Genomic DNA, 27859 nt, shown 5'->3' with positions numbered 1-27859 from the left:
TGTTGGGGGCTGCTCAGATAGGGGACCTGGTCAGGTCAGGGAATAGGGTTTGCGGCTTCTGCCCAAGCCCTGGCTTCTCAGAATCCTGCCTCTCCCAGCCCAAATCAGCTCCCGAAGAGAAAGGCTGAGGCCTTCCCCATTTCTCCTGTGGCCTCCCTCGAGTCCTACGTTGGTAACACTCACAGCCTCTGACCCTAACACCGAAACTGCATTGTAATTTGCCCCTTGTCCCCGGCCCATCGTCCCAGCAAAGACAACCACACAGAGTGCATCTGTAGGAATGCTTTATTGTTCCACTGGGGGGGGGGGGGTCACATGGACCATGCTCTCCACCTCCCCTGTCTCATCTTAAGTGCCCTTCCCGCCGAGGCTTTCCAGACCCCTTCCCCCACCCAACAGATTATGGTACACTCATGATAGAATACGTGTGTGTGCGTGTGTGTGTGTACAGATGTGTGTGTGTGTATATATATGTATCTATATATACACAAATACATTTTTTTATATTCTGACTGTACAGTATTTACAGGTACAAATAAAATAGATAGATAGGTTTAAACATTACAACTGACTGGCTGGAACCCATCCCACTCCAGTTTATTCAGCCAAAAATAATAATAAAGCACCAGCTGGCGTTTGGCATTTGACTTTGCACATGAACCAAGATGGTTGGTGGGTGGGATAGGTCAGGTTTGGATCAAGCCCCAGCAGGCTGCGATGACATTATGCCCTTCCATCTGACTGGCTGGCTGCTTGAACCAGGGGCCAGGTCTCTGCTGGAGGAAGGGACTGTCGTATCAGCCTGCTACCGCAGGCAGGAAGAGCAGGAAAAGCGACGCGGACACAGATAGTGTCTCCTCACCACCATTTGCTTTTGCTCAGCCCGTGTGGTGGGAGCGAGGCTGTTTACCCTCTAGACATGGCAGCGCGTGGCCAATGGCTACACAGGACCCCAGGGAGTGGCAGATAAAATATGGGGCCCGAGTCAGGGAAGATTGGTTCATTGGTCTCTTGAGATCTGAGAAAGGAAGGTTCCCCCCACTCTCACATCCCAAGCTATCCCAAAGCGTCATGTCACCTACTGGGACCCATCAGTGCCCCCTCTTTAAATGAGCCTCATAAAAATCAACATCATATTTACACAAATCAAACAGCTCATGGTGGCTGGGGCTGCCCTGTGCTCTGCCCCTGTGCCCATCCACTCCAGTCCAAATTCTCTGCAAAAACCAGTTTAGGACCAACGTTGGGCCCAAAGGCACTACCAGAACCTCCTGTCCAAACTCAAAGGGACCCTAGCACCAAACAGGATGGCTTGGCCTCTCAGAATGGCAGAGAGCTAGGAGCACACACTACTCTCTGCCTCCTCACCCCGCAGGCGGAGGAGCTGGGAAGGCTTCAGACTGACTGGTGGCTCCTTGGACTTGAAGGGCAGTAGCCGTCTTCCTGCTCCAAAAATGACTCCTCTCTCTCGGGAGGGCAGAACACAGGTTTGGGGGTGGGGGTGGAGTGGAGGCAGGACACTGAAATTCTCTTTTCCTTCCCTGTACATACGGAGGAGCTTCAGGAAGTAAGGGCGACCGCATGGCCTTGCCTCTACCCTTGGAAGCAGCATCCATCCGGGGGCTGCTCTGCTCTCATTCCCCCTCACTGCGCTGGTGCCAGGGGGCCTGCGTGGTGCCACTCTGGGACCAGGCCAAGGCTCACAACTTTGTCTCAGGGCCAGCTGCCTGCAGGGTCGGGAAGGAGTCCCGGATCTTTGCCACCTCCATGGCACACAGGTGCCCGAAGACTTTGCTGTACCAGTCAGGAGAACGGCCCCTGGGGAAGTAGAAGCAGGAAGGCATGAGCTGTGGGTTCTTCCCTGGAGCCCTTGCCAGGGACAAGGAAGACAGGACTTGCTCCCCAGGATCAGGGGCATGGGGTGGAGGTGGGGGGGGCGCAGGGCTGAGGTGGCCTGGTACCTGAGGTCAGCGCGGCAGATGTGAGTGAGCCGGGAGCGGCCCAGGCCGCAAGGTTCCATGAGGTACTGGGAAGTGAGCATCAGGGCCCGCACCCCCGACTCCGGCACGGGTTGCTCAGGATCCAGGGACTGAGAGACGAGGAGGCAACCCCCACGGGGCAGGTCAGAGCGCCACATCCTGTGGGGAAGGGATACACACATTCAGCTTCCCGGCGCCGGTTCCCACCCCACCTCCCCAGTCCCCCAAGTACAGCAGGGTGACAGCTCAAGCCCCTCACCGGAGCACCACAAAGTCGCGGCAGGGATGGGGTGCCATGCTGTCGGTGACGTAGTGGTACAGCTCCACACCTGGCATCAGGGCTTCCAACACCTGGGCCCGCAGAAGGTCCTCATCCCAGAGGGCCCTCTCCCGCAGGACACGGTGTAGCACCACGGCCGGAGGGGCAGCCACTTCGGTGGATGCCTTCCACACACACAGCGGGTGCCCGTCTGGTGCCTGCGAGGCACAGGAGTGGGGATGGGGGAAGCTGTCGGGGCTGGAGAACTGCCAATCCACCCCCGGGCCCCGGCCTGCCCTCACTCCGGCCCCCAACAGGGGAAGGCGGCAGGACTACTCCGCTAACCCCAGCCAGATCCAGACAGGCCAGCCCTGTGCTCCCTGTCCTCTTTCTCCTTTCCAGGTTTCTGCTCCTCCGCTTGCTCAAGAGCACAAAGAGATGACAGGACACGCATTCTCTGAGGCCTACTAGGCTCTACCAAGCAATGGGCACAGTGCTTGGAATTTCTGGAACTGAATATGGTGGTCATCCTCAAGGAACTCCCCATCTAGTGTGGGAAGCGTAACACGTGCATGGCAACAAAAGCTGCCAGTTCCTGAGCCTTTTGCATATGCCAGGCCCTGTGCAAGCTTCTCCCCCTGACCCTGTAAGGAAGCTTTTACTATGACCGGTTTATCCATGGCAAACCTTGGGCTTGCAGTCTTACTTATAATCAGAATCCGAGAAAGAACGTGGCTAGTGCCAAGAGAAGGACAGAGAGAGTCACCTCCAGCCTGAGGCATGACTGGAGGCTCTGAATGGAGAAGGGGCAGATCAAGCTGGGGCTGAAAATGGCTGCGGAAATATAATGCTTGGGGCAGGTCCTTCCAAGCAGGAGGACAGCAGGGGCAGAAGCACAAAGGTGGAAACGTGAGGAGCTCAGCGTGACTGCAGTGCAGGTAGGGATGGCAGGTGAGGCTCGAAAAGTGGTGACATGTCTGGAGTGGGCTTTTGGGAAGATAATTCCGGCAGGTGCTCCCTGAGAGAGAGCCCTGGTCTCATTTGCTTCTCACTTCCTTAAGGTCCTTGCTCTGCTGGCTGACATCCTCCAAGTATCAGGCGGAAGCACAGCGAGACGGGCGGGGGCAGCTCCTTCCTTGAGGATCCCTGCACACAGCCTGCACTCTGCCCTCTCCCGGCCCCATGGTCACCCTGGGCAGTGTGGTCCTCACCTTCTTGCAAGCCAGCTCCGTGTGCTGGGGCCCTGGCACACTCATCCAGCCCTTGAAGCGCTCAGCAGCATCGCGCAGCAGCTCCTGGATGCTCTCTTCCATGTAGAGGCTCAGGCTCATGCCAGAAGCTCGGGCCTGCCGCAGCTCAGCCAGGGCTGGGCCTGGGGGGCTGAGCTCAGCTGCACTGTAGGAGCCACACAGTTGTAGCACCATGTCCTGGGGCACCTGGGAGAGTACACACACCAGGCTGGGGGCCGTGGGAAGCAGCAGAGTCAGGGACCCCCAGTCCCAGAGCCCACAGGGTCTGCCAGGTTCACTTTAAGGGAGCGGAGAGACCTGGCTACTGCCGTGTGGTAGATGAAGAACTTTGTAGGGGAAGAGCTGAAAGTAGGACATTGAAGCATTATGTGTCAAGATGCGCCCTATCCCTGACTTAGGGCACAAAGGTCAGGCATGTTGGTTCTGCCGGGTCTGGGAAGTAGGCACCATGGCCTAGAGTGACTCACCTGGAAAAGTTTCTTGCAGTCACTGATCATGTGTGATAGGCCCTGGGTGGCAGCCATGTTCTCACTCAAGTCCCCAGGGCCTGGCCGGCCAACCAGGCTGCGCTTACTCTTGATCCTGGAGGGAAGGGCCAGGAAGAGAGGCTGGCACGAGCTGCACAAGCCGAGCTCCCCAGAAGCCTGTTTGCCAGTCCTGAACACAAAACAACCCGCTGCCCTTTTGAAGACCCTGCTTCACAGCATCCAACCAGCCCAGGGCCCCTGAGGAGTCAGGCTGGCCCCTTGTGGTGATGCCTGGGAACTGCAGTGCCAATCATCCAGGCCAAAAAGCCAATGGGGCCCAAACCCTTCCTGCTTGGCCCTGCCATGCCTTGCCCTGTTTCACCTGGGGGAGGGGTTATCCTTCTTGGAGACGTTGAGGTGGAAGATGGAAGGTGCCAGGCACACAGCCAGGTTACCAGCTGTCATCTGGTTTTCCTCAGCAGAGGCAATGTCGCTTAGGAAATAGAGCAGGGTCTGTAGCACCTCTCGGTTCTCATCGGGGAGCAGCAAGGTGGCGGCTTGCGCAGCTGCCAACCACTGATCCTTGGGGAGGACTGTGAGGAAGGCAGACAGAAGGGCTTCCTTATTCCCCAAGAGCCTCTGGCAGCAAGCTTCCTGCTTCCAGGAATGCAGAAGGCACAGTGGTCCCAAGGGGAAGTGGGTGAGGGGGAAGGTGGACTCTGGGAGGTCTCTGGGTACTAGATCAAGCCCAGCTGTAATGTGAAGCGTGAGCTTGGGGAAGTCCCTGCCATTCCTCAGGGCCTCAGTCCATATAATGGGTTTGGGGAATAGAATGTGGTCTCTCTAAGGACCTTTCCAACTCGGCATAGTAAATCTTCCACTGAGCTCACGGGCGCAGCTACACCTGCCTGCACAGGTTTATCCTCCACAAACCCTAGGATTCAGGGAGGCCGAGAACCTGGCAGGTTACTGAGGATAGGTGCAGGCGACTCACGCTGGTAGATCTGTAGGAAAGTGGTAGTGAGCTTGCTGGTGAAGATTGGCTCAGGCAGGTCCCGGAAATACTGCTTCAGCAGGTCAGCCACATCATAGGCAGACTGGCCCTCGTAGCAGACGTTGTCGGGGGAGGTCTCATTCATTTGACGCAGGTTCTGGATCCTGGACTTCACCCCGGATTTGCGGAAGATGCCCACCTGGCCCATGCAGGGGAGGGAGAGAGGGAGACATGCAGGGGTGGCAGGGAGACTGTGAGGCCAGCCCTAGACCGGGTGTTAGGAGTGTAGGCCACCCCAGAGACATCCAAGCCTGGCAAGCTTCCTGCTGGGCAGGGTAGGAGAGAAATGGCAAAACCAAAGAGAAGGGTTTTTATAGCCTTGGGGCCAAGGAGAAAGATGGCTTTAGTGGAGATGAGTAGGAAAACGAGGACCTAGCCTAAGGAGGGCTCCTGGAAGGTGGGGGTTAATGCGCCTGGGCCAGAAAAAAGCTGGCACAGAGCCGGGCAGAAGGGAGCTTTAGGTCCATCCCTGTTGGGCCTTCCTGAGGACAGGAAAAGTCTCTGGGGGGCCAGCCCAACCCAGGGGGAAGGCCAGAGCAGCTCCCCTCCCTAATCCCTCAGCCTTGGACTTCCTTCCCATCACCACCTCTCTTCGTGCTCCCCAGAAGGCCTCACCTGGTCCAGGCACTGGCTACGCAGGTAGCGCATGGCTTGCTGAATGCTCTGGGGTAGTGGCTGGCCTGTGCGCTGCACATGGATGAGGGGTGGCACCCCAAACACATGCTGACCCCGGTAGTCCGGTGTCTTGTTCCTCTTCATGAACTTGGGCACTGACCTGTTTGGGGGAGGGACAAAAGATCAGGAACAAGGATGGGGTAGGCCCAGACACAGCTTGGAGACTCTGTCTGCAGTCTTGGGGGACTCAGGTGTGGGTGAGCAGGGTAAGAAACATGCCATCTCCCCAGAGGCAACATTCATCGAGCACCTGCTCTGGGCCCAGTCCTAGGGAGTCCCAGAGGAACACGGGGAGCTCTCAGTCTGGTCAAGGAGATGACTGCATTGACAGGCAGTGACAATACATGTGGCCAGGAGTGGGCCAAGAACTTAGGGGAAGCCCCACGAGGGAGGGGAATTGTATGTACCTAGGGGGTCAGGGAAGGCTTCAGAGAGAAGGTGGAAATTCAGCTGGCTCTTAAGGGATGGGTAGGCCTTGTCCCAGCGGATAAATGGGAAAAAGACATTCCAGGCAGAGAGAACAGCATGGGCAAAGGCAAAGAGGCAGGAACAAGAGCATGGTGCATTCAGAGAAGGGCGACGAGTCTGCTGGCCTGTATGGTGGTGTTGCTTGGGTGTGGCGGACTAAAGAGCCTGACAGATGAGGCGGGGTTGGAACGTGAAAGGATCATGATGGGAAGGAAACTGGACCGTATTCTTTGGCAATGGGGAGCCACAGGAGGGTATCTGTCAGGAGAGTGACCACCAAAGATGCACATTAGGACAATCTCCCTGGTGGCAGCATGGAAATTGGGATGGGGGAAGTATAGCTGGGGGGCCTGGGGTCCCGACCCCCACCCTACCCCTCCTCATTCTTGGCACGCACTCATGGGAATCCCATGTGCATCCCCCACAGACATACATTTGCCACCCAGAGCCACGCTGACCTCTCCAGCCTCCTGGCACATCCCACCACTCCACTGGCCTAGGGGCTCCACCTGCCTGCACCCACCTTTTGAGGGGGACCCTCCCAGGGCCCTGGAGTGGGGGCAGAGAGGGATCCAGGACTTGCATGAGCAGCTTGGCGCCCACCACGGCCCAGGACTCACCAGACCCAGCCCTGTTTGTGGGGGACAGTGTACTTCTCCATGAAGGCGGTAAGCCGCAGCAGTGAGCCCTTGTGCAAGAGGTGGATCTGGCTGGCAAACTGCCGGTTGATCTCCAGCGACTCCGAGTTGAGGCTGGGCCGGTGGGAGTTCTGGAAGCTGTGCCAACGGAGCTTCCTGGTGAGGGGTGAGGGGGTAGAGAAGGCCAGAGGAGCAGGTTTCAGTAAACCTTAGTAAAATTGTGTTCTTCTGGTCTTTTTACTTTTCCCCCCAAAGAAAAAAATATACAAGGAGAAGGGACCACTGTCAGCATTGATGCTGGGCCCCAGGGTGGAGAAAGCTTAGTCTTGGTTTCCAGGGCTGCACAGCGGCCAGATGCTGTCAGGAAGGGTGGCACAGAGCTCAGGCCCATCTAGTGCCAGCAAACAGTATCAGTCCCCCTTCCTTTCAAGACTGCAGTGGAGGGGCTGCTCTGAGAAACCCAGAATAGTGAAGCTCGGGATCAGAGACCATCTCCTGTGATGCCCTTGATTTACACATGGGGCAACTGAGACCCAAAAGGAGCCACAGTTTGCGCAAGGCCATAGCAGAGGCAGGTCCTGAACCTCACATACCAGATCCTTGATCCCATTACTCTTTCTATTTCTCTTCTGGGAGTGGCTGCCAGCTGGCAATCACTCAGCCCCTAAGAACTTGCCCCTGCACCTTGTGATAAAGAAATTGGCTTGCGGGGTGAGGAGGGAAAGAGGAAGGGAAGAGAGAAAGGAGGTAGGGGAAGAGATGAAGGGAGGGAGAGGGACAGGGAGATGGGGGAAAGAGAGAGAGGGGGACAACAGAAGCCCTGCCCCACCCCTACCCTGAACTCTCACCTGCAGGGTCTGGTAAGTGAGGCCCCAACACCTGAATCTCGTCGTTCACGGGGTGCTGATGCCTGGAGTCCAGCCGGGGACCCTGTGGCCTCAGTCTCGCTGGTGGAGTTCCCGCTACTGTCCAGCTCACTGGAGGAGGCCACAGTGTCAGAAATGGAGTGCCCTTCTTCCACAGACAGACTGGAGGCAGAGGTGGGCTCCCCGCCTGAATTTGCCTCCTGCTCATGACCCTGGGCCAAGCCGGGGGCCCCGGCCTCTGCCAGTGCCAGGAGCGCAGCCTCAGCTGGGGCCTGAGCCTGAGCCGGGACTCCCGGCTGGACATCCGCCGGGCCCAGGGCTGAGAACTCCCTGAGGGCTGGAGCCTCTCCCTGGGCCCGAGTCTCATCGGTCTGGCCTTCCACTCCACTGGTGGCTATTTCTACCGATGAAGTGGCTTCCTCCTCTTCTTCCTCTTCCTTATCTCCAGGCCCCAGGTCTGGGTACATGGCCTGAGACCAGAGCTCCACCCGCTGCTGCAGCCCCCACACGTGCTGGAGGATGTCATCCAGGTGAGTGTAGCTGTCCCCACCCTCCTCCTCCTCTTCAGCCTCGGCACCAGCCAGGACAGGCTCAGCTGGGTACAGCTCAGGCAGGTTGTCATAGGTGCTGGCGTGGCTGCCCGTGGAGCCACAGGAGCCCCGGCGCCCTTCATAGCCCCAGCAGCTACCTGGCTGCCGATCTGCCAGGTGGTGCCCATCCTCAGGGCACAGGCTCTCAATGGACAGGGAGCGAGGGAATGTGCCTGGTTTGTGGTCCCTGGGCACGTGCACCAGGCAGTCACCCCAGTGTGCCCGCTGAGGATGCTGGAATGTGGCCACAGGCCAGGCCTCCCAGGCCCTCTGGGTCTCAGTGCCACCACCACTGGCTGAGGTGGCCGCCCGGTTCTTGGCCCTGTAGAGGAAGCCACGGCGACTTCGGAAAGAGGCGGCTTTGGTGGCCTTCTCCGAGGTGGCTGAGCTACGCTCTGGCTCTGCTTGCCGGCTGCCACCCTTTTCCTTCCGCCTCAGAGACTCAAGGTGCTTGAGGAAGCTCCGGGAACGGTGCTTCTTGGCTTTGTCCTGTGGAGTCTCCTGGTCTTGAGTGGGGCTGAGAGCACAGCGTAGCAAGGGCAGGTCCACTGGCTCGGGTGGTAGGCTCACAGTGATGGCTGGCAGGGAGGTGGCACTAAGCTCAGTGAGGACGCTCTCACAGCTGGAGGTCACTGGCAGGCCAGGGCTCGGTGGGGCCAGCAGGTCAGAGGAGCCCACATGAGACCAGCGATTACTTTCTCGCTGGAAGGCCCAGTGGTTGCTGACGGTACAATGCTCTTCCTCCTCTGAGTCTTCATTCTGGGAAGGGCGCCACAGGGTGGGGTGAGAGGTGTCCAGCCCACAAGCCCTTGCTTGGGCTCCACTCTCTGCCTCCAAACTCTTGGGGGACTTTGGGGCAAAGGGCCCTGCTCTCTAGCTGAGAACACGTCCTAGGAAGGGGGAACTGGCTCTGGGATCGCCAGAAGAAGCTAGGAGTCATGGAGGAAGCCCAGATGGAGGGTAGTGGTCATCTGATCAATCAAATTCCTCCCCATTTTACAGATAGGGAAACCCAAACAAACGAGAAGCCACTTGCCCAAGGTCATACAATGTCTGCAGTAAGTCGGTGACAGAGCCAGGGCTAGAATCCAAGCATCTCGACCTCCTGTTCTCAGCAGCCTCCCAGTGAGTCTCTAGCCTATACTCTTAGATTAGAATCCCAGAATGGCAGAGCTAGAAAGGATATTTTAGATTTTCTAGTTTTCTAATTTGCAAAGTGGGGAAACTGAGGACCAGAGAGGGGAAGAGGCTTGTCCAAGGTCACTGAAAAGTCAGTGCAAAGCTGGGACCAGCCGCCAGGTGTCTCCTGCTTCCCGGGCCAGCGCTCTGGCAACTTGGAGATGACAGGACTCTGGTAGAAAAAGCTCCAGAGAAAAGCCACAAAGCCTGACCCCAGGGAAGGATGGGTTCATCCGGCCCACATTCCAGGGCTACATGCAGACCAAGAGCCCTCTCCATTTCTACAATCCCAGATTGGCGGAGTCGGAAAGGCCTTTGGAGGCTATTAATGCCACCCCCAATTCACTGCAGAGATGGAGAAAATGAGGCTCAGTGGGGTAAGACCCTGTGGGGTGAGGTTGGGGATCCTGACTTCTAAGACCATATAGGCCATGATTTTCCATCACATTATTCTGTCTCTGCCCCCTAGTCAAGGAATTTTTGCCATCACAGAGCAGTGTAGGCAGATGGATTTCCCTGAGGGTCGGCCATCACTAGGTCAGGTTATTAGTAAGTCCAGGAGGGAGGGGTGGGCTGAGGGGGGTGGGTAAGGCTGCGGGCCAGGGTACTTGTTCTCACACCCCAACTTTGAGACCAGGCTCACCAACACCCAGCAGCCTCATACAGCCCCCTACACCCCACTCCCAGGCTGGAGCAAGGCATCGCTCCAGACAGCCCAGACTCACAGGACACTGGAGCTAGTTTCATAAGTGGTTTTTGTTTGACCTGGGTTCCCCATGGTACCACAAGACCACAGAGCCTACTCTTGTCCTAACTCACCTGCTTGCATTGAAAATGAACCTCCAGGTTAATCGAGGCACAACTGTTCAAGGTCATCAGCCTCCTGCAAGGAAACAAAGCAGGGTTCACTCAAGGGTCCCAAGCCCCAGAGCCTGCAGGGCATAGCCTGCCAAGACACTCCCAAGATGCCACCCACTGCTTTGCATGCCCAAGACATCAAAACTTCTCCCAAGGGCTTCCCTGGTGGCGCAGTGGTTGGGAGTACACCTGCCGATGCAGGGGACACGGGTTCATGCCCCGGTCCGGGAGGATCCCACATGCCGCAGAGCAGCTGGGCCCATGAGCCATGGCCGCTGAGCCTGCGCGTCCGGAGCCTGTGCTCCGCAACGGGAGAGGCCACAGCAGTGAGAGGCCCGCGTACCGCAAACAAACAAACAAACAAACAAACAAACAAACAAAACTTCTCCCAAGTCCCCATGTTCATGAAGGTTTCAGTGCCAGACATGATGCTGTGGAGATTATGGGCTCTGCCCTCTGGGAACATGTAGATGTGGAAAAACCCACTACAGAGATGGGACATGTTCAAAAACAGAGTAGACAGAAGGCACAGCAGGCACACAGGGGGTGGGACAAGGAACTTCCATGAAGGCAGGGGAATGCAGTCAGGGAAGACTTGCTGGAGAACAGAAATAGGATTCAGAGGGAGAGAGAAACAGGAACTCATATACCAGGCTTCGATAAGAGCCTGTGACAATGTAAAGAGGGAAATGGTCAGTAAACCGACCAGTGTGTGTGTGAGGGGAGGACTGAGGCTGATAAGGTCAGTCAAAGCCAGGTTGCAAAAGGCCTCAGGTGTCATGCTAAAAAAGCTCTGGACATCTCCCTGCAGACAGCGAGACATTTGAAGCAGAGGAGCACCCACTGGGAAGCTCACTCTGGTGGCTATAGGGAGGCTGGATCAGAGCAAGGAGGGGAATGCAGAGCCGGAAGGCAGGAAGGCCAGTTAGGAGGATGAATCCAAGAAGTCGTGGTTTGGCCTCAAACAAGTAGACAGGGGACAAATCAGAGGAATGTTTGGAGGCTCTAACTGAAGGGAAAAAAGAATCAAGGCTAGACCTTGGCTTTCTAGTGCCTGGGTGGGTGAGGATGTGAGAGACACAGTAGACAGAGTGAACAGCGTGACTGCAGCAGATGAGCTTTGTTAATAGGCAGGCTCCTCCTCTGTCAGAGGGGACAAGGATTGCTTTTTCCCATGAGGAAGCCTCAAGCCAGGCCCTTGACCTCCCAGGTCTGGCCCTTAGCACCCCTACCTGCACAAGGCCCCCAAAGAGTCCTCGTCCAGAAAACCGTGGTCCTTCTTCACAGAGCCAATATCCACAGGAAACGAACCTTCTGTATGCCAGAGAAAAGCCAAGATGAGTCGAGGGTGGCAGGTTAGAAGCTCAGTGCTAGCGACCCTTGAGCGAGAAGAAGGGGGCCCAGGAAGCGGGGAGGCAGGCAGGCAAGAGCTGAGCAGGAGAAAGGCTGCAGTGAAGGAGGGGCCCAGGGTGCTCATGGTTGGCCGTTGGGGGAAGGTCAAGGAGAGGACAGGAGGGTCAAGCTGGACAAGAGGACCCATCAGTCAGTTTTGGCAGGTCCATGGGGGACGGCAGGCTTGAGGCCCTGAGTGGCTGCCAAGAGCCCATCTGGGCTCCTCCAGTCCCCTCTGCATCTTGGGCTGCTCAGACAGGGAACCTCTTCCCTGACCCAAGGTGAACCGGGGAGACCAGGGAGAGAGCAAGGACAGTGTGCAGCCAAACAACACCTTGCTTCCCCTACTGCTCAGAGCAAGGGCACCCACTCCCTGGGGTCTGGGAAGAGGACGGGAAAGAGGAAGGAGTGGGGGAAGAGGAAAGAGCATCCCCCAAATCCCACACCTCTCTGCCTTACTGGTAAAACAAGCCCATGGACTCATTTACTATTATTAATTGAGCATCGACTTTGTGCCACAGGCACTGGGGACACAACAGTGAATGAGACTAAAATGATCCAAGCCTACATGGAGTTTACATTGTCACAGGGGCAACAGACAGTGAACAATACGTGAGAGAAACAAGCTATGCAATTATAAATGCTAGCAAAGACATGAGCCAGGGTGATGGGGTAAAGAGAGGCCTTGCTAAGGTGGTGACTTCTGAGCTGAGCCCTGAAGAGCAAGAAGGGGTCAGCCATGCAAAGGGCCTGGGAGAAAGTCCCAGGCAGGACCAAAACTAAGGCTCCAAGGAGGGCTAGAGCCTGGTGTGAGCAAGTGGTAGAAAGCAGCCCAGAGAGTAGTGAGCAAAGCAGAGAGAAGTATGTGGAAGCTGGGTGATGCAGTCTCATTGGCGGGGAAAAAGAGCTGATGCTCACTTCATTCTGGGTGTGCTATGAAGCCAGCGGAGGAATAACACAAAGCAGAGTAACCGAGTAATGTAGTCAGGCCTGCACTCCCAGGGTCCCTCCAGCTGCTGCGCATTCAGAGTAGAGGACGGAGCACAGAAAGGAGGCTGCAGCACTAGGCCAGGAGAGCAGGGCACACCTCTGTGGCAGTGAAGGTGGTAGGAAGTGGATGGATTCAAGATATATTCTGGAGGGAGAAGGGACTTGCTGGAGGGTTAGATATGCGGACAAAGGAGAAGAGGAATGGAGGATGATGCCTGGATGCGGGGCTTAAGTGGTGGTGGTGCCATCAGGTGGTGATATCTGAGACGTCTGTCAGACAGCTAAGCAGAGATACTGAATTCGGAGTTGAAGAGATGAATCTGGAGCTTGGGACTGAGGTCTGGACAGAGAGGCATTGGGGAGTCATCAGAATATACATGGTATTTGGACAAGGATCTCCTGGGAGAGAAATGTCGAGCAAGGAGAGGGGCCAGGATGGAGCCCTGGGACACCCTAACAACTAGGAGCAGTTAGATGAAGCCGAGTCAGCTAAGGAGACTGAGAGCGGCAGCCAGAGAGACAGCTGGGAGAGGAGGACGTTCTAGGAGCTGAAGTGAGTGGCCAACTGTGCTGAATGCTATTGAGAGACTAAGTCAGGACTGAGAAGTGACCGCTGAATTTGACCACATGGAGATCTCTGGTGAACTTGACAAGGGCTGTTTTGTTGGCGAGGCAGGGATGAAGCCAGGGTACAGTGGGGTGTGGGAAGAAGAGGGGAACTGAAAACAGCAAGTATGAACAGCTCTAGAGAAAAACAGAAAAATGAAGGAAAGCAAAGAAATAAGGCCATGGGGAGGGAAGGTGAAAGCAGGGCTGCCAGGGTGCACCCTCCATGTTGCATCTATGTAAACAGGGTTCTCAGAAACAGTACAAAGCAGATGTGGTGGTACAAAGCAGCGGCCCAGCTTGAGACAAGATCCTTTAACACATGGGTGACTGCAGAGCTTGTGAGAGCTGATGAGCATGCAGGAGAGAGGACAGGATGGTGTAGGAGAGAGGTTGTAACTACGGGAGCAGGGCCAGGGTACGTAGCTTTTTGTGTGGTTGAAGAAAAGATCTGAGGGACCCCATTTTCCAGCTGAAAAATGGAGGGATAAGGCAAGTTTGGGGGTGGGGGAGGGGGAGCCACTGAGTGGCCTTACCTTCAAAAAGCTGAGCATACTGAGGGAATCCTGTCGCTCGGAGCCACCTGCATGCTTTTTTGGCCTCAGCTTCTAAAACAGATGAGGGGGAGAGAGACAGAGAAAGGAGATTAGGGGGTGCTGGCACCAAGCCACCCTGGTGTGCGCCCCTGCACCTCCAGTAGGGAGGTACCTATAGCTCTGGTGGCCTAGAAATGACAACAAAAGCACAAAGAGGCTGGCACATTCACTCCATGTCACAGCTAGGATTTCCCCTCTGCTCCTCAAACCCTACTCCCGGGATGTGCTGGGACACCTCTCTTATGCTTCATTACCTGCCTGTCCCAATCCCCCGCCCACTCTCCCACACCTGCCCAAGAACAGGACCACCAGCAGCAGCAACTCCCAGGAACATCTGGGGTCAAGGAATACTGCCAGGGGAAGAAACCACTGCTGTGTCTTCACCTCCCACCACCCCCGGGGAGCTACCCCCTTCCATGACCCAAGTAGATAGACCATCCTAGTACAGCTAGGGATACACAATGTTCAACAGCTATTATTCTCTTTCCTATCATCATACCTAACATTCTCCAGCACTCTGATAAGCAAATCTCATTTAACACACACCATAAGCTGTGCAGATTTTAATATGCCCATTTTACATATCTCCAAACAAGCTCAGAAAGGAAGGGCTCGTCTACAAGTCTCACACTTGACAAAGTAGAGTGCAGGGGCCGGATTCCAAGCTCAGTCTGACTCCTGCTCAGGGTTCCATGTCCCTGCTAACATGGCAGCTTCCCCAGTGCGCTCCCTCCCCCACCATTCACCAAGTCCCAGCCCTCCCTCCCCACGGGGCCTCCCAGGACCACCGTTCCGGCACTCTCCCGTGGCTTGGCCTCTTTGTGGCACAACTCAGTGCTGCTTGCCAAGCTGACAGTGCTGGCCTATGGGAGTCTTGGAGGGCAATGGCTGGCTTAGCCTCCCACCTCTGCTCTGAGAGCGTCTGGCACAGGGTGGGGCACCCCTGCCAGCCTCAGTGGAGACTTGCAGCTGGACTGAAGCCACAAAGGAGGTCCTCCTGGCCATGGTAGGCTGAGTACCTGAAGCAGAGCCCTGGGACTGGCCAGTTCCCTAGCCAGGTGGTACCAGGAAGCAGTGGGGCTGGGAACATGGGACCTGGCATTGTGGTTGGGGGCACAGAGAGGCTGCTGGCTCAGCAGAGCTTCTCTGCCCACGGAGTCCGGCCCCCAACATTTCTTCTACTTCCTTAGTGCCTGTGACCAGGAGACTCCAAGGAGACTGGTGGGGTTTCTCCAAGATAGGAAGAGCTCTCTCCCCAGTGCTCTCCCACAAGGAAATCCAAGATGAGATTCTGGTAGCCAGGAATCATAAGTTAAAGGACAAAAAGGTATTTCAGAGATGCTAGGTGGGTAGACAAGGGAGGGAACAGTGCGGGAAGGTGGAAGTCGGTCAGAAGAAATAACAGGCTCCTCAAGGGTCGCACACTAATGAGGATTCGATGGGGCGAAGAGAAGGCTCTGAAGCTTCTGGAGCCCCTGAGGGCTTTGGGGGCAAATGAGTGGGGCGGGGATGAACACTTGTGCATTTCTGAAAGCATGTGCGTTGGTCGCTGCTGTCCCAGCATCTGTCTCTGCATGTAACTGTAGCCAAGTTTGCTCATGTCCATGATCCACATAGATCAGCATGGGACCATGAACCTGTGCACACTCCCCCACAGGCCCCTCGGTCTGTGCACGCACCTGCACCTGCATCTGTGTGCACATGTGTGTGTTTTATGTCACTACAACCTTCTAACCTACGATAGAAATCTAGGAATCACCAGGACCTCTGAGGGGTACTGGAAAGTGTTTGTTCCCACAGAGCCCAGCTAGCAATACCTCAGCCCCTCTGGCAGGGGGCAATGCAAGCCCAGGAAATGATCCAGATCTCTAGGCCAGTGATGATCTCGGGATGTGGTAAAAGTGGCCCAAAGGGACTTCACACCAGCCCAGGCAGCATTTGAGGGACATGGTTTTGCTGCTAGGACAGTTGAGCCGGCTGCCACAGCCACTTCCCTGTCTCTTGCTCCTACCATGCCCCCGGGAAAAGGCCCATCCTTGTCCTCAGAGCCCCTCCAGGCAACCAGCTCTGCTTTTCTGTCATTAGGACAAAGGGGAGGTGCAAAGGAAGGACCAGGTCCGAGTTTCCAGAAAGGCAGACACAGAAGGAGACAGTGACCTCTAAAGGGCCACAGGTCTAGAATGGCCACCCAAGGCAGGGGAGCCAGTCCCCAGGAACAGGTCTGCATGTCAAGAACACACCCTTGAAGACCACTGCAGCCCTCGGTCACTCGTGGCTAGAGGCAGAACAAGGAGGAGGAGGGGGAGGAGAGAGGAATCTGCCCTTCCTGAGCCTGGAGGTGGTGGAAGAGTGCAGTGATGAAGTCCTGATCTTACACATCTGTGCCTCCTGCCTGAGTCACAAGTCCTGTGGGAGAAGGGCAGGCTGCCCACTCCCCTAATGCTCGGCAGCGGCCCTGGCCAGGGTTGGCGGGAAGGGGACCAGCTCACTCAGGTGGGCGCCAAGTTTTTTCATTCCTATGTAGAGGCCTGTAGCCCCTGCTAGTCAAAGCGTGATCCCTGGACCAGCAGCACTGGCATCACCTGGGAGCTTGTTAGAAAGGCAGAATCCCAGACCTACTGAATCAGAATCTACATTTAACTAGGTCCTCAGATGATCTGCATGCACATTAAAGTTTGAGAAGCGCTGGCATAAATCACCTAGCTCAGGGCTTTTCACCCTTGGATGCACGTTAGAGTCAGCTAGGAAGCTTTGTAAAAATACCAATCCCCTGGGGCCCCATCCCCGGAGGCCCGTTTAATTGATCTGTGGTGAGACTCTCCAAATCAGTATTTTTTAAAAGCTACAGTATGGACTGGAAAGGGCCCAAGGGACTTAACCAAGTCACACAGTTAAGTGTCACAACTGAGACTACGACCCTGATCTTTTAATTCCATGTCCAGCGCTCTTTCCACTTCATTATGGCACCTTCCAGATGCCAGATAAACAAAGGGCTTAGACTCAAAGGAACCAACTCCAGGCCCCCAAACTTTTTTCTGCCCCTTCTGGTCTAGTGGAGTTACAAGTCTGAGTTCCAATCCTGGTTAGTCACTAGCTCTCTGACTAGCCAGTCACTAGCTCTCTGACTTTGGGCAAGTTGTTTAACCTCTCTATGACTCAGTATTCTCCTCTGTAAAATGAGAATAATAGAATCCACTTCTAATAGCTACTGAGAACATTAAATAAAATACCAGAGAGAAAAAGCACCTGGCACATTGTACCAAGCATTCAACAGAGAGTCCCTTCCCCACACTGACCGAAGGGTCCCAAGGAAAAAGAGAAAATTGGAGAAAGAGACTCAGCTAGTGTTCTCTTCTGGGTCTGGAAAGTGGCTGCATCTATATCTCTGTCAGAATTGGAGCCAGATGGCTCAAGGAAGTGAGATTAAGAGGCAGAAGTTTCAAAGAGGCCACAATAGCTCCAAAAGACAAAGGAGCCAAGGAGTTAGAAGCAGGGCTCCGAATGAATCCCCAGCAGCCCTCCCTGGCAGGAATCTGGAGAATGTAATGGGTTATTACCCAACAGGATGTCAGGGACATTGGCTCCTGACAATACACCACCTCGTGGAAGGCTGAGAGGCCCTGAGGCTCCCTCCCAGATGGAGCAGTCTAGGACGTAGGTCTTGGTGACTAAGGGCTGAGCTAAGGTGCTTTGCTTTGTCCCTCCCGCCCATCCCAGCCTGCCCAGGCTGGGGCCAGGAGTGACCACCTACGCCTAGGAAAGTCAATCCACCTGGGGCTGGGGCCCAGGCAACCCAGACTGAGGACTGCCTTATGTGCCTGGAGGGAAGAGTGACACTGGGCAGGCTGAGGCGAGTGATGGAGGAATGTCTGTGGCCCCTGGTCCTGCCTCTGTGTCCAGATGTGCAGATTCCAGCAGTTTCAACCACTATGTTCTGCAGGCCATGTGCTGGCCAAGGCTAGGGTGATATGCCAGGACAGGTCAGGGACAGCACTCAGCTGGCACAAGCTGGATTCCACTGAGATTTAACCCCAGACTCTCTCCCTGGGGAGGAGCCCAACTGATCCCCTTAAGGGTTGGGGGAGACAACATACTAGAAAGCTCCAGAGTCAAATCAGGCCTCAGGGCCACACCCACAGGTCTCTCAGAGGGAGTGACAAAGAAGGAATAGCCGAGCAGCAGCGGATTGTCTCGGGGGTCAATGACAATATCTACACCTACACTCCCACAGGCCATGTCCAGGGATCCTCTTAGCATGGCACATTTTTCTATGCAAAGATGGATAGAATGAGGAGAAATGCAGGGCTTCTGTTTTTGAGAAATGCTACATGAATGAGGGAAGAGTTTATGCACCCAGGAAAAGGGCAGCAATGTTTTCCACTGAGGAAATACAATAATGCCCAAAGATGATAACTGAGTTGGAGAAAAAGCTTTTTCCAATCACGCTGACTCCCCCACTTGCTGTCTAAGTCATCTTAGGCAAGTTGCTTTACTCTCTAAGCTTTGGTCTCCAAATCTATAAAATGGGGACTAACAACTTTCCTGCCTACCTCTGAGGTTACTGTGTGCATCTGGTTGGCTTCTGTCTGGTTTTGAAAGCAGCTCCATGAAAGTTATCATCAGAGAGGGCTGTTTTGTTAAGACGACTTGAAATTTGTATTCACAGTCTTTAAAGTTCAGTTCAGATTGTGTCCTAGGTGTAAAGTGAGAAAGTAAGTGAGCTAGAAGGAGAATAAAAGGCAATCGGCAACAAAGCTGCCAGAGCTCAGGCCTCAGCCAGCCAGTCTCTTCCCTCACCAATCCCCCCCACTTCTCTTCACACCACTATTGGGGAACTCAAGCCCTTTACACCTTTTGGTCACTCAGTGGGCTGTGAGACAGCTGCTGCCCAGGGCCCGGTTCAGCCTGCTCCCTCCCAACTCAAAGTCCAGCCCAGGCCTAGGGACCAGGCAAGATCCAGGGCCCAGGACAAGCAATGGGCAGATGTCACAGAGGCCCAGATCAAAGCGTCCTTGTTACTGCTGGAGCGGTCACCTCTCAACTCAGGCTACACATTATAATCTGGGGAGCTTTAAAATGCCAGTGCCTGGGCCCCAATTAAATCATGACCAATTAAATTAGACTCTCTAGGGATAGAGTTAGTTTTTATGTTTTTGAGAGCTCTCCAGGTGATTCGAAAGCACAGCCAGGATCAAGAACCGCTGCCCGAAACAGACATGACCAGCTAAAAAGCCACAGCATAGGTCTTTAGGAAGATTCTAGCTGGAGGCTATACTCAGGCCCGTTCTCATCACTGGCCTGGGTTCTCTCTGGGCCCAATAAACAGTGATCTGAATGCATGCGGTGGGACAGGAGAGGGCACATCTGTGGGTGTCTGTGAAGGTAATTTATTCAAAGCTGACTCACTCCATGAGGCAGCTTTCAACAAACGTGTTTCCTTTCCCTTACTTTAGTTGCCTATTTGGAAAGGTGTCTCCCCCGTGGTCTCCAGCGTGATCTCTCTCACCTTCAGTGAACCCAGAAGGTAGAGCCAGTGTTCAGAGGGGTAAAGAAAGACCTGGGAGGCAGCTGTCTATGTGACAACCCAAGTTCCAAAGGTGGGTTCTGTGAGGCCACGCTGGTAGCCAAAGTAGGCGGAGGGGCCGTCTACCACTCCAGGTCCTGCTGCTGCACCTGGGAAATGCCAGGTTCTGGCAAACAGCTTCTCAGATCATTTCTCTTGGTTGATGCACATCTCAGTTCCTCTGCCCACCCCCACTCTCAGAGAGGGACCCCGCTTGAGATGTTGGCCTTCCAGCAGAGGGCTCATATCTCAGTTGGCCCCAAGTGCTCACGACCAGCTCCTTCCACCCTCCCATAAGGCTACATACACTAAGGGGCCTTGGCCACGAGAAGAGTGCCCACCCAGCCCCGAGGTGGTGCTTCATTTGAATTTGCACAAAGGGGTCCTTGAGTTTGGTAGTAACCCTGGCATAGGTGCTGCAACAGGTGACCACCTGGCTATGCCACCTCTCTCTCTGGGGGACTGAAGGAGAGGGTTCTTCACAAGGGCCGGTACTAAGAGCTGTCATGGATGCCACGACTGCCAAGCCTTTCCCTCCTGACCTTGAAGCGGACATTCAGGGGGATCTACCATGCACTGTCCGCTGGGAGGTCAGGTGCACCCATCATCTCTCCTGCTCCTGCTGCTCTCAGCTGGAATCACAACTTTAACTAGATTGTTCCAGGGGAGGGAGGGAGAGGGAGGAAGGGAGACTGAGACCAAAATAGCTCACATCCCACATTCCAACCCTCGCAGGAGGGGAGCCGCAGCAAGGGCTGCCGATGTCAAGCGGCCGAGCTTGACAGTGCTGGACACTGACCAGCCTCTGGCTTGTTAGGTCAGAACTCGGGGCCCCTGCTGCACCTGTTTGGATGCAATCCTTGGTCTCTCATCTGGAGCTACGGTGGGATGCCAAGGCCCTGGGCCCATGTGAGCAGCACTTTTGGAGCCTCCCCATCACAAGTGGGGCACCACCGAGGCAAATGGCCCAGAAGAATACAGTACTGTGGGACTGGGTGGCAACAAAATGAAGACATCGAATCTTCTTGCTAGCCAGTAGCGGGTTCACACGTGCGGCCTTCCCTCCTTAACACTCCATATCCATGTCATGGCCACAGGGCCACAAGGATTCTCAACCAGAGACAATTTTACCCTCCCCCCGGCCCCAGGAGACCTTTGGCAATGTCAGGAGACATTTTTGGTCATCACAACTGGGGGAGGATGCTGCTAGCATCTGCCAAGTAGAAGCCAGGGATGCTGCTAAACATCCTACAAACGACAGTGCAAACGACACCTCCCACAATAAAAGAAAGGCTGACTCCAGACCTGAAGTGTGAGACCAGGAGGGGCAGTTTCCTTCCACCTTACCTGGGGGCCTCAGATACCTCCAGGCATCCCCAGCCCACCCTGGGGATGTCTTGAGGAGTGAGGTGAAGAATGGATACAGTGTTCACTGGAGGTCCCTTGTCTTCGGACACTGTGGACCCCTTGCAGGGTCAGCCAAGGGGAGGTGACAGTTCTCATTTTGGGAGTTTTTATAAATATGGAAGTGACACAAGGAACTCTCCACTGTGTTCCCACACACAAACAGAAACTGTGGCCTGAGCTCTAGTATGCAGCTGTAAATGGAGGAGGGTCATGAGGGCCCTGTGACTGACCCAGACCTCTCTGGCTTGCTGCGGCTGCTTGACAATTTGGGTCCAGGGCTGGCGCAGCCTGTGGTCTCCTAGGCAAGCACTTGATGTAGCAGAGCCAAAGCAGGCAGCTGACATTCCTGCTTGGCCCAGGGCTTCCTTGTGAAAGCGAAGGTCAGAGCTGTCACGTGCTCTGCCGCAGTGGCTCCATTAGGTTTCTTGCCCGCAGGGAATCCTGTCCCAGGTGCTCTGACAAGGTCATGGTGACAAGGAAAGACAGGTGTTTTAATAATCCACGTGCTACTCCATCACTTCCAGTCTGGAGCCTGGAGGCAAGAGATGCCAGCCTAACCGGTCTGGGGCAGATGGAACCGCTCTCCGCTGTCGTATGGGTGGAAAGAATATTGGATTGAAGGTCAGGAGAACTACATTCTGGCCTTAGCTCCACTAGGAACTTGTCGGGTGACCTTGGGCAAGCCAGTACCTCTGTCTAAGTTGCAGTTTCCCCATCTTCTAATGGCCACTCACCAAAATCTAGATCCGGAACAGAAGTATGTGTAATTGGCAGTGGCTGGTTCGGTAGAGAGGGGAGCCTCTCCTGCACGTTCTCTTCTGGGAGACTCAAGAAAGGACCCTCTGTAAGGACCAAGAACAAACCCATCTTTCCCTCCCAATCCAGCTCTCCTGATTTCCTGCCTCCAAAGGCATCAAACATCGAGGCTTAAACCTCCAGTCAGCCTGGTCTGTCCTCTCTCCGCTCGTGTATTTAGCCACCAACTTCTATCAATTTTTCCATCCAATGGTCATGGTTTCCCATGCCCAACCATGCCCTAGACTCTCATGCCTGGATTACTTCAGCCCTGTAAGTTCCCAGCCTCCAGGCTCTCCTCTCAACAGGTCGTCCTGCCAGCTTCTTCTCCCAAGAGCCCAGCTCTGACCTGGCCACTCTCCTACTCTGCAACCTAATGGGCTCCCCACTGCCCACCGCCCACTGCCCAGGGCAGACGTCAGACTGTTTTCCACCTCCACACTCTAGACCCAGCCTGGCTTGAAGCTGCAAATTCCTATTACTCATCAAGATGGAGGTCAAACATCACCTCCCATGAAGTCTTTGTTCCCTGACCTCTCACCAACCTCCTACCACCCAATGGCTTAGTTAAATTAAGTGGCCCCCAGGGCATTTCCCGTACCTTCTTGGCAGCACATAACTCTGTCTCCCCCATTCAACTGGAGCTCCACCGCACTGGGGTCCTTTGGGTCTCAGTATCCCCACTGCTGTGTGGTATGGGCTACTGAATATTTTTGCAACATCTAGATAAGAAGTCCTGCTTCCCAACTCAACAGGGTGCAGACCTCTGACTGCACCCCCTCCTCTGGTATCCCCATAGTGAGGACACAGAACTGAGCACACACCTGCGACCCAGCAGACTGGCTGACTGGCAACCCACGTTGCCCCAGGGCAGAAACCACATAGCCAGGAACCAAGACCCAGAGATGTGAGAAGGGAAAATGAACTCTGCCTGAGGGTGGAGGCATTCTGGCCTCAAGGAGCACTTAGTTCTCCCATCCCAAGCTCCCGTGAGGGCATCCAAGCTCACTTGAGAGAAGGGCTATGTGCCATCTCCTGCTTCCCTCTCCTGGCCTGCAAAGTCTTGGCGCTCGCCCGTTTTGACCCTGGGCCACCACATCTACATCCCACCCCCACTTCCTAGTCCTACTTCCCTTTCCTTTTGCTGAGGCCAAATATAAACTCCCATGCAGGAAATGCCTTGGAGGAGCCTGGCCCCACCCTGAGATCCAGAGAAAATTGTCTCTGACAGAAAGGAAATGGGCTTGAGAGAAGTAGCCTCCTCAGGTGGGGCCTGCTCTCCCTCTGGAAGCCAGCAGACACAAGCCCACCCCGGAGCCCCGCAGCAGCCAAAGGGAGGGCCAGGACGAGGAGCACAAAGGAGAGGGTCGGGGCAGGGGTGATGACAGGCATGCTCAGGCCATGGTGGGGTGAAGGGAAGGAGAACCCCAAACAGTGGTCTAATGGCTGTGTTAAGACCTCAGAGCATAGAGGTTCTGGGGTACAGTGAGTGGGAAGAGTGACAGGCTAGCGATCTGAAGACTTGGCTTTTAGTCCTGGCTCTGCTACTTCTCAGCTGTGGCCGTGATCATTATTGATAACAATATTTATGATACTAAATGTAATTATTAAGAATAATTCATAATAGACACTAATATTTACTGAGTGCTTACTATGTGCCAGACCCTGGGCTAAGGACCTCACACAGATCGTACTGTATAAGACTTAACTTCTCTATGCCTCAGTCTCCTCATCTGTCAAACAGCGTTACGATCATAGTACCGACAACATGAGGTATTTGCAAGTATAAAATGAGATAATAATAATAACAGCCAAAAAGGGTACAAGTCATCATTATGTCCCAGGCACTACTTTAGGTACTTTTTAGATGATTTATGTTACTGAATCTTCACAACAACCCTGTGAGGTAAATGCTCTGATAATATCTCTATTTGACCAATGAGAAAACTGAGGCCCACAGCTATCAGGTAATTTGCCCAAGATCAGCAGTGAAGAAGTGGTGGGCCAAGATGCACATCTAGGCAGTCTGGCTCTGGAGTCAGAGCCACTAAGTTAGAATCCTCCTCATTAAATAGGAGAAATCGCCTAGGCTATAGACACAAAAAACATATACCAGGGTTTCTGCAGTATGAACCCTTAACCTGAAGTAAGTTCAGAGTAGTGGAGAAGGCACCTAATCATCCCATATCTCTTTGGTCTCCACAACAGCCCTGTCCAAAGCAGGCCTGCCGCACAAATGGGGAAACTAAGGCTATGGAAAGGCCAAGTGGCTTCTACTGGACTACAGATGGAGCCAGGAGCCTGCCTAAATACCCACCGCCCTCCTGTTGATCTGTTCCCATGTCAGCCTCCCCAGGCTCTCCCCTCCAAATCCACTCCCCCTTGGTTGTGTACTTATTCAACCACTATCACCTGAGCACCTACTCCACACCAGGCCCTATGGTAGGCACCAAGGTCTGAAAGCTAAACAAATGTTGAACTCTCCTGGAGTACTTGGCCAGAGCTGCTACCATGCCCATCCTTCTCAGGGAGGCAGAGGCTAAGACGGAATGTCCTTTGAAGCACCCCTGGAGCTTGTTTGGAGGCAAGTAACAGAGAATGAGCTCGAAAGCAATGGAGCTGGCAACTGGTACAGCCTGAGGGCAGGACGCCTGCAGCAACCAAGAGCCCTGAGGTGGGAACATCGTGGGGAGGACTAGAGTTTCCAGACAAAAGCCCACCACATACATACCCAATTTTAGCATGGGCCACACCAGCTGGAGGGCTCACAAAAGTGAATCCAGACAGCCTCCCGCCTGCCCCTAACCTTCTAAATAATGCAACCTGGTTGTGGAGATAGCTCATTAAAATGTCTCTTCTCCCCTGATGCCACCCAGCAGCCTGCTCTCCACCCTCAGTGCTGGAAAGTGCTAACCAGGCAGGCCTGCTGCTGACATCGGAACAGCCCCCAAATCCCTCCTGCACACACTCCCCCACCCCAGTGCAGCTCTGCTTTACAGCATGGATACCCAGCCCTCAGTGTTTTCTCTCCTCTCCATCTGTCCACCTCGGGGGTCTGGGAGCAGGCAAGGACCTGGGGACTGTCTGCACAGCAGTGACTGATTGCTGGTGGGTGCGGGGAGCAGTCAGGGGTAGAAGGGAGACCCAAGCTTCAGGTCTTGCCTCCCAGCCAGGCATGTGGGAAAGGGAAGGGGGAAGCATGACACAGTCACTAAGGGTGTGGGTGATGGACTCAGACTGCCTGTGTCCTGATCCCAGCTCCATCATTCCCGAGCCGCTGGAGTGACCTTGAGGAAGTTCTTTTAACCTCTCCTTGCCTCGGTTTCTTCATACATAAAATGGGGGTGACGACAGCAGTACCTACTTTGCTGAATTGTCATGGGAGCTAAGTAAATTCAAATGTGTCAAAAATTGAGAAGAGTTCACTATTATTCTTGGTGTTATCATCATTACTACAGCCTCTTGCAGTGTCATAAATGCCACTAAGGAGGCCAGAGGAAGGGAACCCTGTAAGCGGGCATGGCCAGGAAGAGCTTTTCGGGAGGAGGTGGAATCTGAAGTGACAGAAAAGTCCAGACCTACGCCCAGGAGGTGGCAGGTTTGCACACAGCATGTCTCCAGGTCAGTGAGAAACAGCAAAGTGACAAGGTGGCAGAAAGTACTACTAAATAACAATAACAGTGAGAGTACTGTTTATATCATTGGATTTAATCTTCAGCAACCCATGAGGTAAGTACATATCTCCATTTTGTAGCTGACAAAATGGAGGCTCACAGAGATTACGTAATTTGCCCAAAGTCACCCAGTGCTGCATTACACCAGCGTCCCCACTCTTCACCATGACACTCTCCTGCCCCAGGCTCCGTGTGTACACTTCGGGGGGTGTTTTGCTTCGGCTCCACTCTGGCCACTTCCCCACATGCCCCTCTTTGTTGTTCCCATTTAGAAGGCCCTACTCAGGTGAGGGCGGCTCAGACCAGATGTTTGGGGCAAGGTGCTTCCCAAGCTCGCTGCCCCTGTCCCTCCTGACTTGACTTCAGCCTGGAGCAGAAAAGCTGGCTGCAACTGCCTATCTCACACCTCAGACAGGCCTGCCTTTGGCCAGCCCAGATAAAGGACAGGAAATCCTCGGGCACCTCCCCTGGAGGTCACTCCCTCTACCATGGGAACATAGTTGCAGCTTGGGCAGAGGTTCCTCTGTGGTGGGGAAGCTGCCAAGTCAGCCCCAGCCGCCCTGGCTGCCGAGTGTGGTTCGGGGGAAACAGGGAGGGCTGAGCGCCAGAGACCTGGGTTCCAAATCCTCCCTCCCTGGAGACTGTGCCCTTCCTCTCTCTGGGACTCAGGTGGGGATCAGCCAGGATCGCCCTGGGGGGAATCACACTGTCTATCTGACTGGGCTGCTCTGAGAACAGAACACGGGATCCTGGAAGTGAAAGTGCCTTGGAAACTTTAAAGAAATGGGAGGACGCGTCAATGTCATCGTCATCAACTGCTAGAGGCGTGGCTGAGTTGGTGTTTCTCCCCGGTCTGATTCACCCTTCTAGGCCCCACTGTGGGCATGGCTCGGACTCATTTCCAGCTTCGATGCTCCTTAAAATATCCCCTTCCTCCACCCCCCGACCAGCTCAAGAGGCAAAAGCAAGTCACAGGAAAGCGGGCTATACGGGCAGCCCCCACACAGTACAATGCAGTCAGCCCATCCCAGTGAGCACCTCCTCCCCTCAGGCTTGCCCTCTGCTGTGGGAGCACTGAGAAGAAGGCCCTACCCTCCCAGGGCACCACAGTCATGGGAGCTGGCTGGACCGGAATGACAAACAAATCAGAGAGAACCGTATGAGGTGTTTGGACCCAGGACTCCTGGGGTTCAGAATCTACCTGAGATCCTGGAGTCAACCAGGAAAAGGTAATGGAGAAGTCTTCTGGAAAAGTTCAGGCTACAGAAAAACAGAGGAGAGTGAGGGACTTCCAGAGCCCCATTTCGTGCCCCAGAGCCACAGAGGGTAGCATGTGCAAAGGACAGTAATGAGGCTGGGAAGGGGACTGGTCCCAGGTCCCCTGAGGGGCACTTGGAGGAGCTGAGGCTGTTTGGCCTAGGGAAAACACAGGGGGACTTGGGCTCTGTCCTCAGACATCTACAGATCAGAGAGAACAGATAGGGTCTAAGTGGTCCCAGGGGGCAGAGCTGGGACTCAGGGGTAAAAGCCATAGAGAGACAGAGATCAGCTCAACATCAGAAAAAACTTTTGGAGATTACATGGATGTAAGCAACCACCTTGAAACACTGCACACCCAGTTATTGAAGATGGGTGACAGGAGCTGCACAAGTACCTGGAGGGGGAAGACCCGAGCTTCAGAAAGAGAGTGAGTCAGACCCACTGCCCTCTAAAGGTTCTTCTTCCCCAAGCTCTGTCTGCTTCCTACCTCTGGGGTATTGTGGGAGAAGCATAAAGGTGACTGGAGCAGGCTAGGCCCTCGGCTGATTCCCACAGAGACCTGGGATCTCAGGAGCACCTTGGGCTGGTACTACCCAGGGGGAGCAGGTCACTCATTAACTTGTGGCTGAATGGGTCAGAGGGTGGCCACATGAGACAGATGGAAACATGAGGAGGGCCGAGAGAGCAAACTGCACAAAAGCCCACGCTCAAGGAAAACCCAAGCTCTGGCAGTTCAAGGCCCGGTCAGCCCTAACTGACCAGCCGGCTAAGAGTATTTAGTGATTGGCCCTGGCAGAATTTGAAGCCAGCTCACCTTTGCCTTGTGGATAAGAAATTGCTCTTGACTGGAAACGCATACTCTCATGGCTAAAAGGAAGCCTGGGAGACCACCGAGTCCATGCCATGGGCCCTGCATTTTAAAGGTCTAGGTCCAAAGAAAGCAAATGTCTTCTCTGAAGTCACTCATGGAGAGGTAGCTACAGAGAGACACAACCAGAAGCCAGGTTTCCTGACCCTATCGTAGGCCCACAGGGTTCACTAAATGTTGGTTCCTTCTGGTCTCACTGAAACTGCAGAAAGCTTCTGTGGTCCATAGAGCTTTTCCTAAATTGGACACCTGGGCCCTAGCTTGACCCTTCCCAACTCCCACTGCTTGTCAAGGTACAGGTTCTCTGAGGAAGGTCTCCTCCTCCACTATGGAGGTCTCAGGCCTCATGTCCCAGCCTGGTGTGAAGGGGCCTACAGCAGACTGAAAACAAACACACACAGCTCCACCCCCCCCCCCACCCCAGC

At 54.6% G+C, this 27859-nt stretch overlaps 1 protein-coding gene across 5 annotated transcripts in view; it reads right to left on the bottom strand.

The window, feature by feature from the left end:
- Positions 1-267: 267 nt before the first annotated feature.
- STARD8 (StAR related lipid transfer domain containing 8) overlaps positions 268-27859 on the bottom strand; it is a 39455-nt gene continuing 11863 nt past the window's right edge. For 2 of the 5 annotated variants that reach the window (XM_055081844.1, XM_007120892.4), the window contains exons 2-14: positions 13808-13879; positions 11516-11597; positions 10245-10308; positions 7639-9005; positions 6773-6946; positions 5625-5784; positions 4950-5148; positions 4338-4548; positions 3956-4070; positions 3450-3674; positions 2239-2456; positions 1962-2138; positions 268-1818 (exon numbers count right to left, since the gene is read on the bottom strand). In XM_055081844.1, coding sequence (XP_054937819.1) covers positions 1701-1818; positions 1962-2138; positions 2239-2456; positions 3450-3674; positions 3956-4070; positions 4338-4548; positions 4950-5148; positions 5625-5784; positions 6773-6946; positions 7639-9005; positions 10245-10301 — 3021 coding nt within the window. In that variant the 5' untranslated portion in view covers positions 10302-10308; positions 11516-11597; positions 13808-13879 and the 3' untranslated portion in view covers positions 268-1700. Of the gene's footprint in view, positions 1819-1961; positions 2139-2238; positions 2457-3449; positions 3675-3955; positions 4071-4337; positions 4549-4949; positions 5149-5624; positions 5785-6772; positions 6947-7638; positions 9006-10244; positions 10309-11515; positions 11598-13807; positions 13880-18417; positions 18442-21073; positions 21119-27859 lie in introns of those variants that run through there. The other 3 variants (XM_028482680.2, XM_028482681.2, XM_055081845.1) reach the window with 3 other exon arrangements.

The sequence above is a fragment of the Physeter macrocephalus genome, chromosome 21, assembly GCF_002837175.3.
Source record: "Physeter macrocephalus isolate SW-GA chromosome 21, ASM283717v5, whole genome shotgun sequence".
In the NCBI taxonomy this organism is placed as follows: Eukaryota; Metazoa; Chordata; class Mammalia; order Artiodactyla; family Physeteridae; genus Physeter; species Physeter macrocephalus.
The sequence above is the reverse complement of the archived record's forward strand: the minus strand, read 5'-3'. Positions and strand labels throughout refer to the sequence as shown.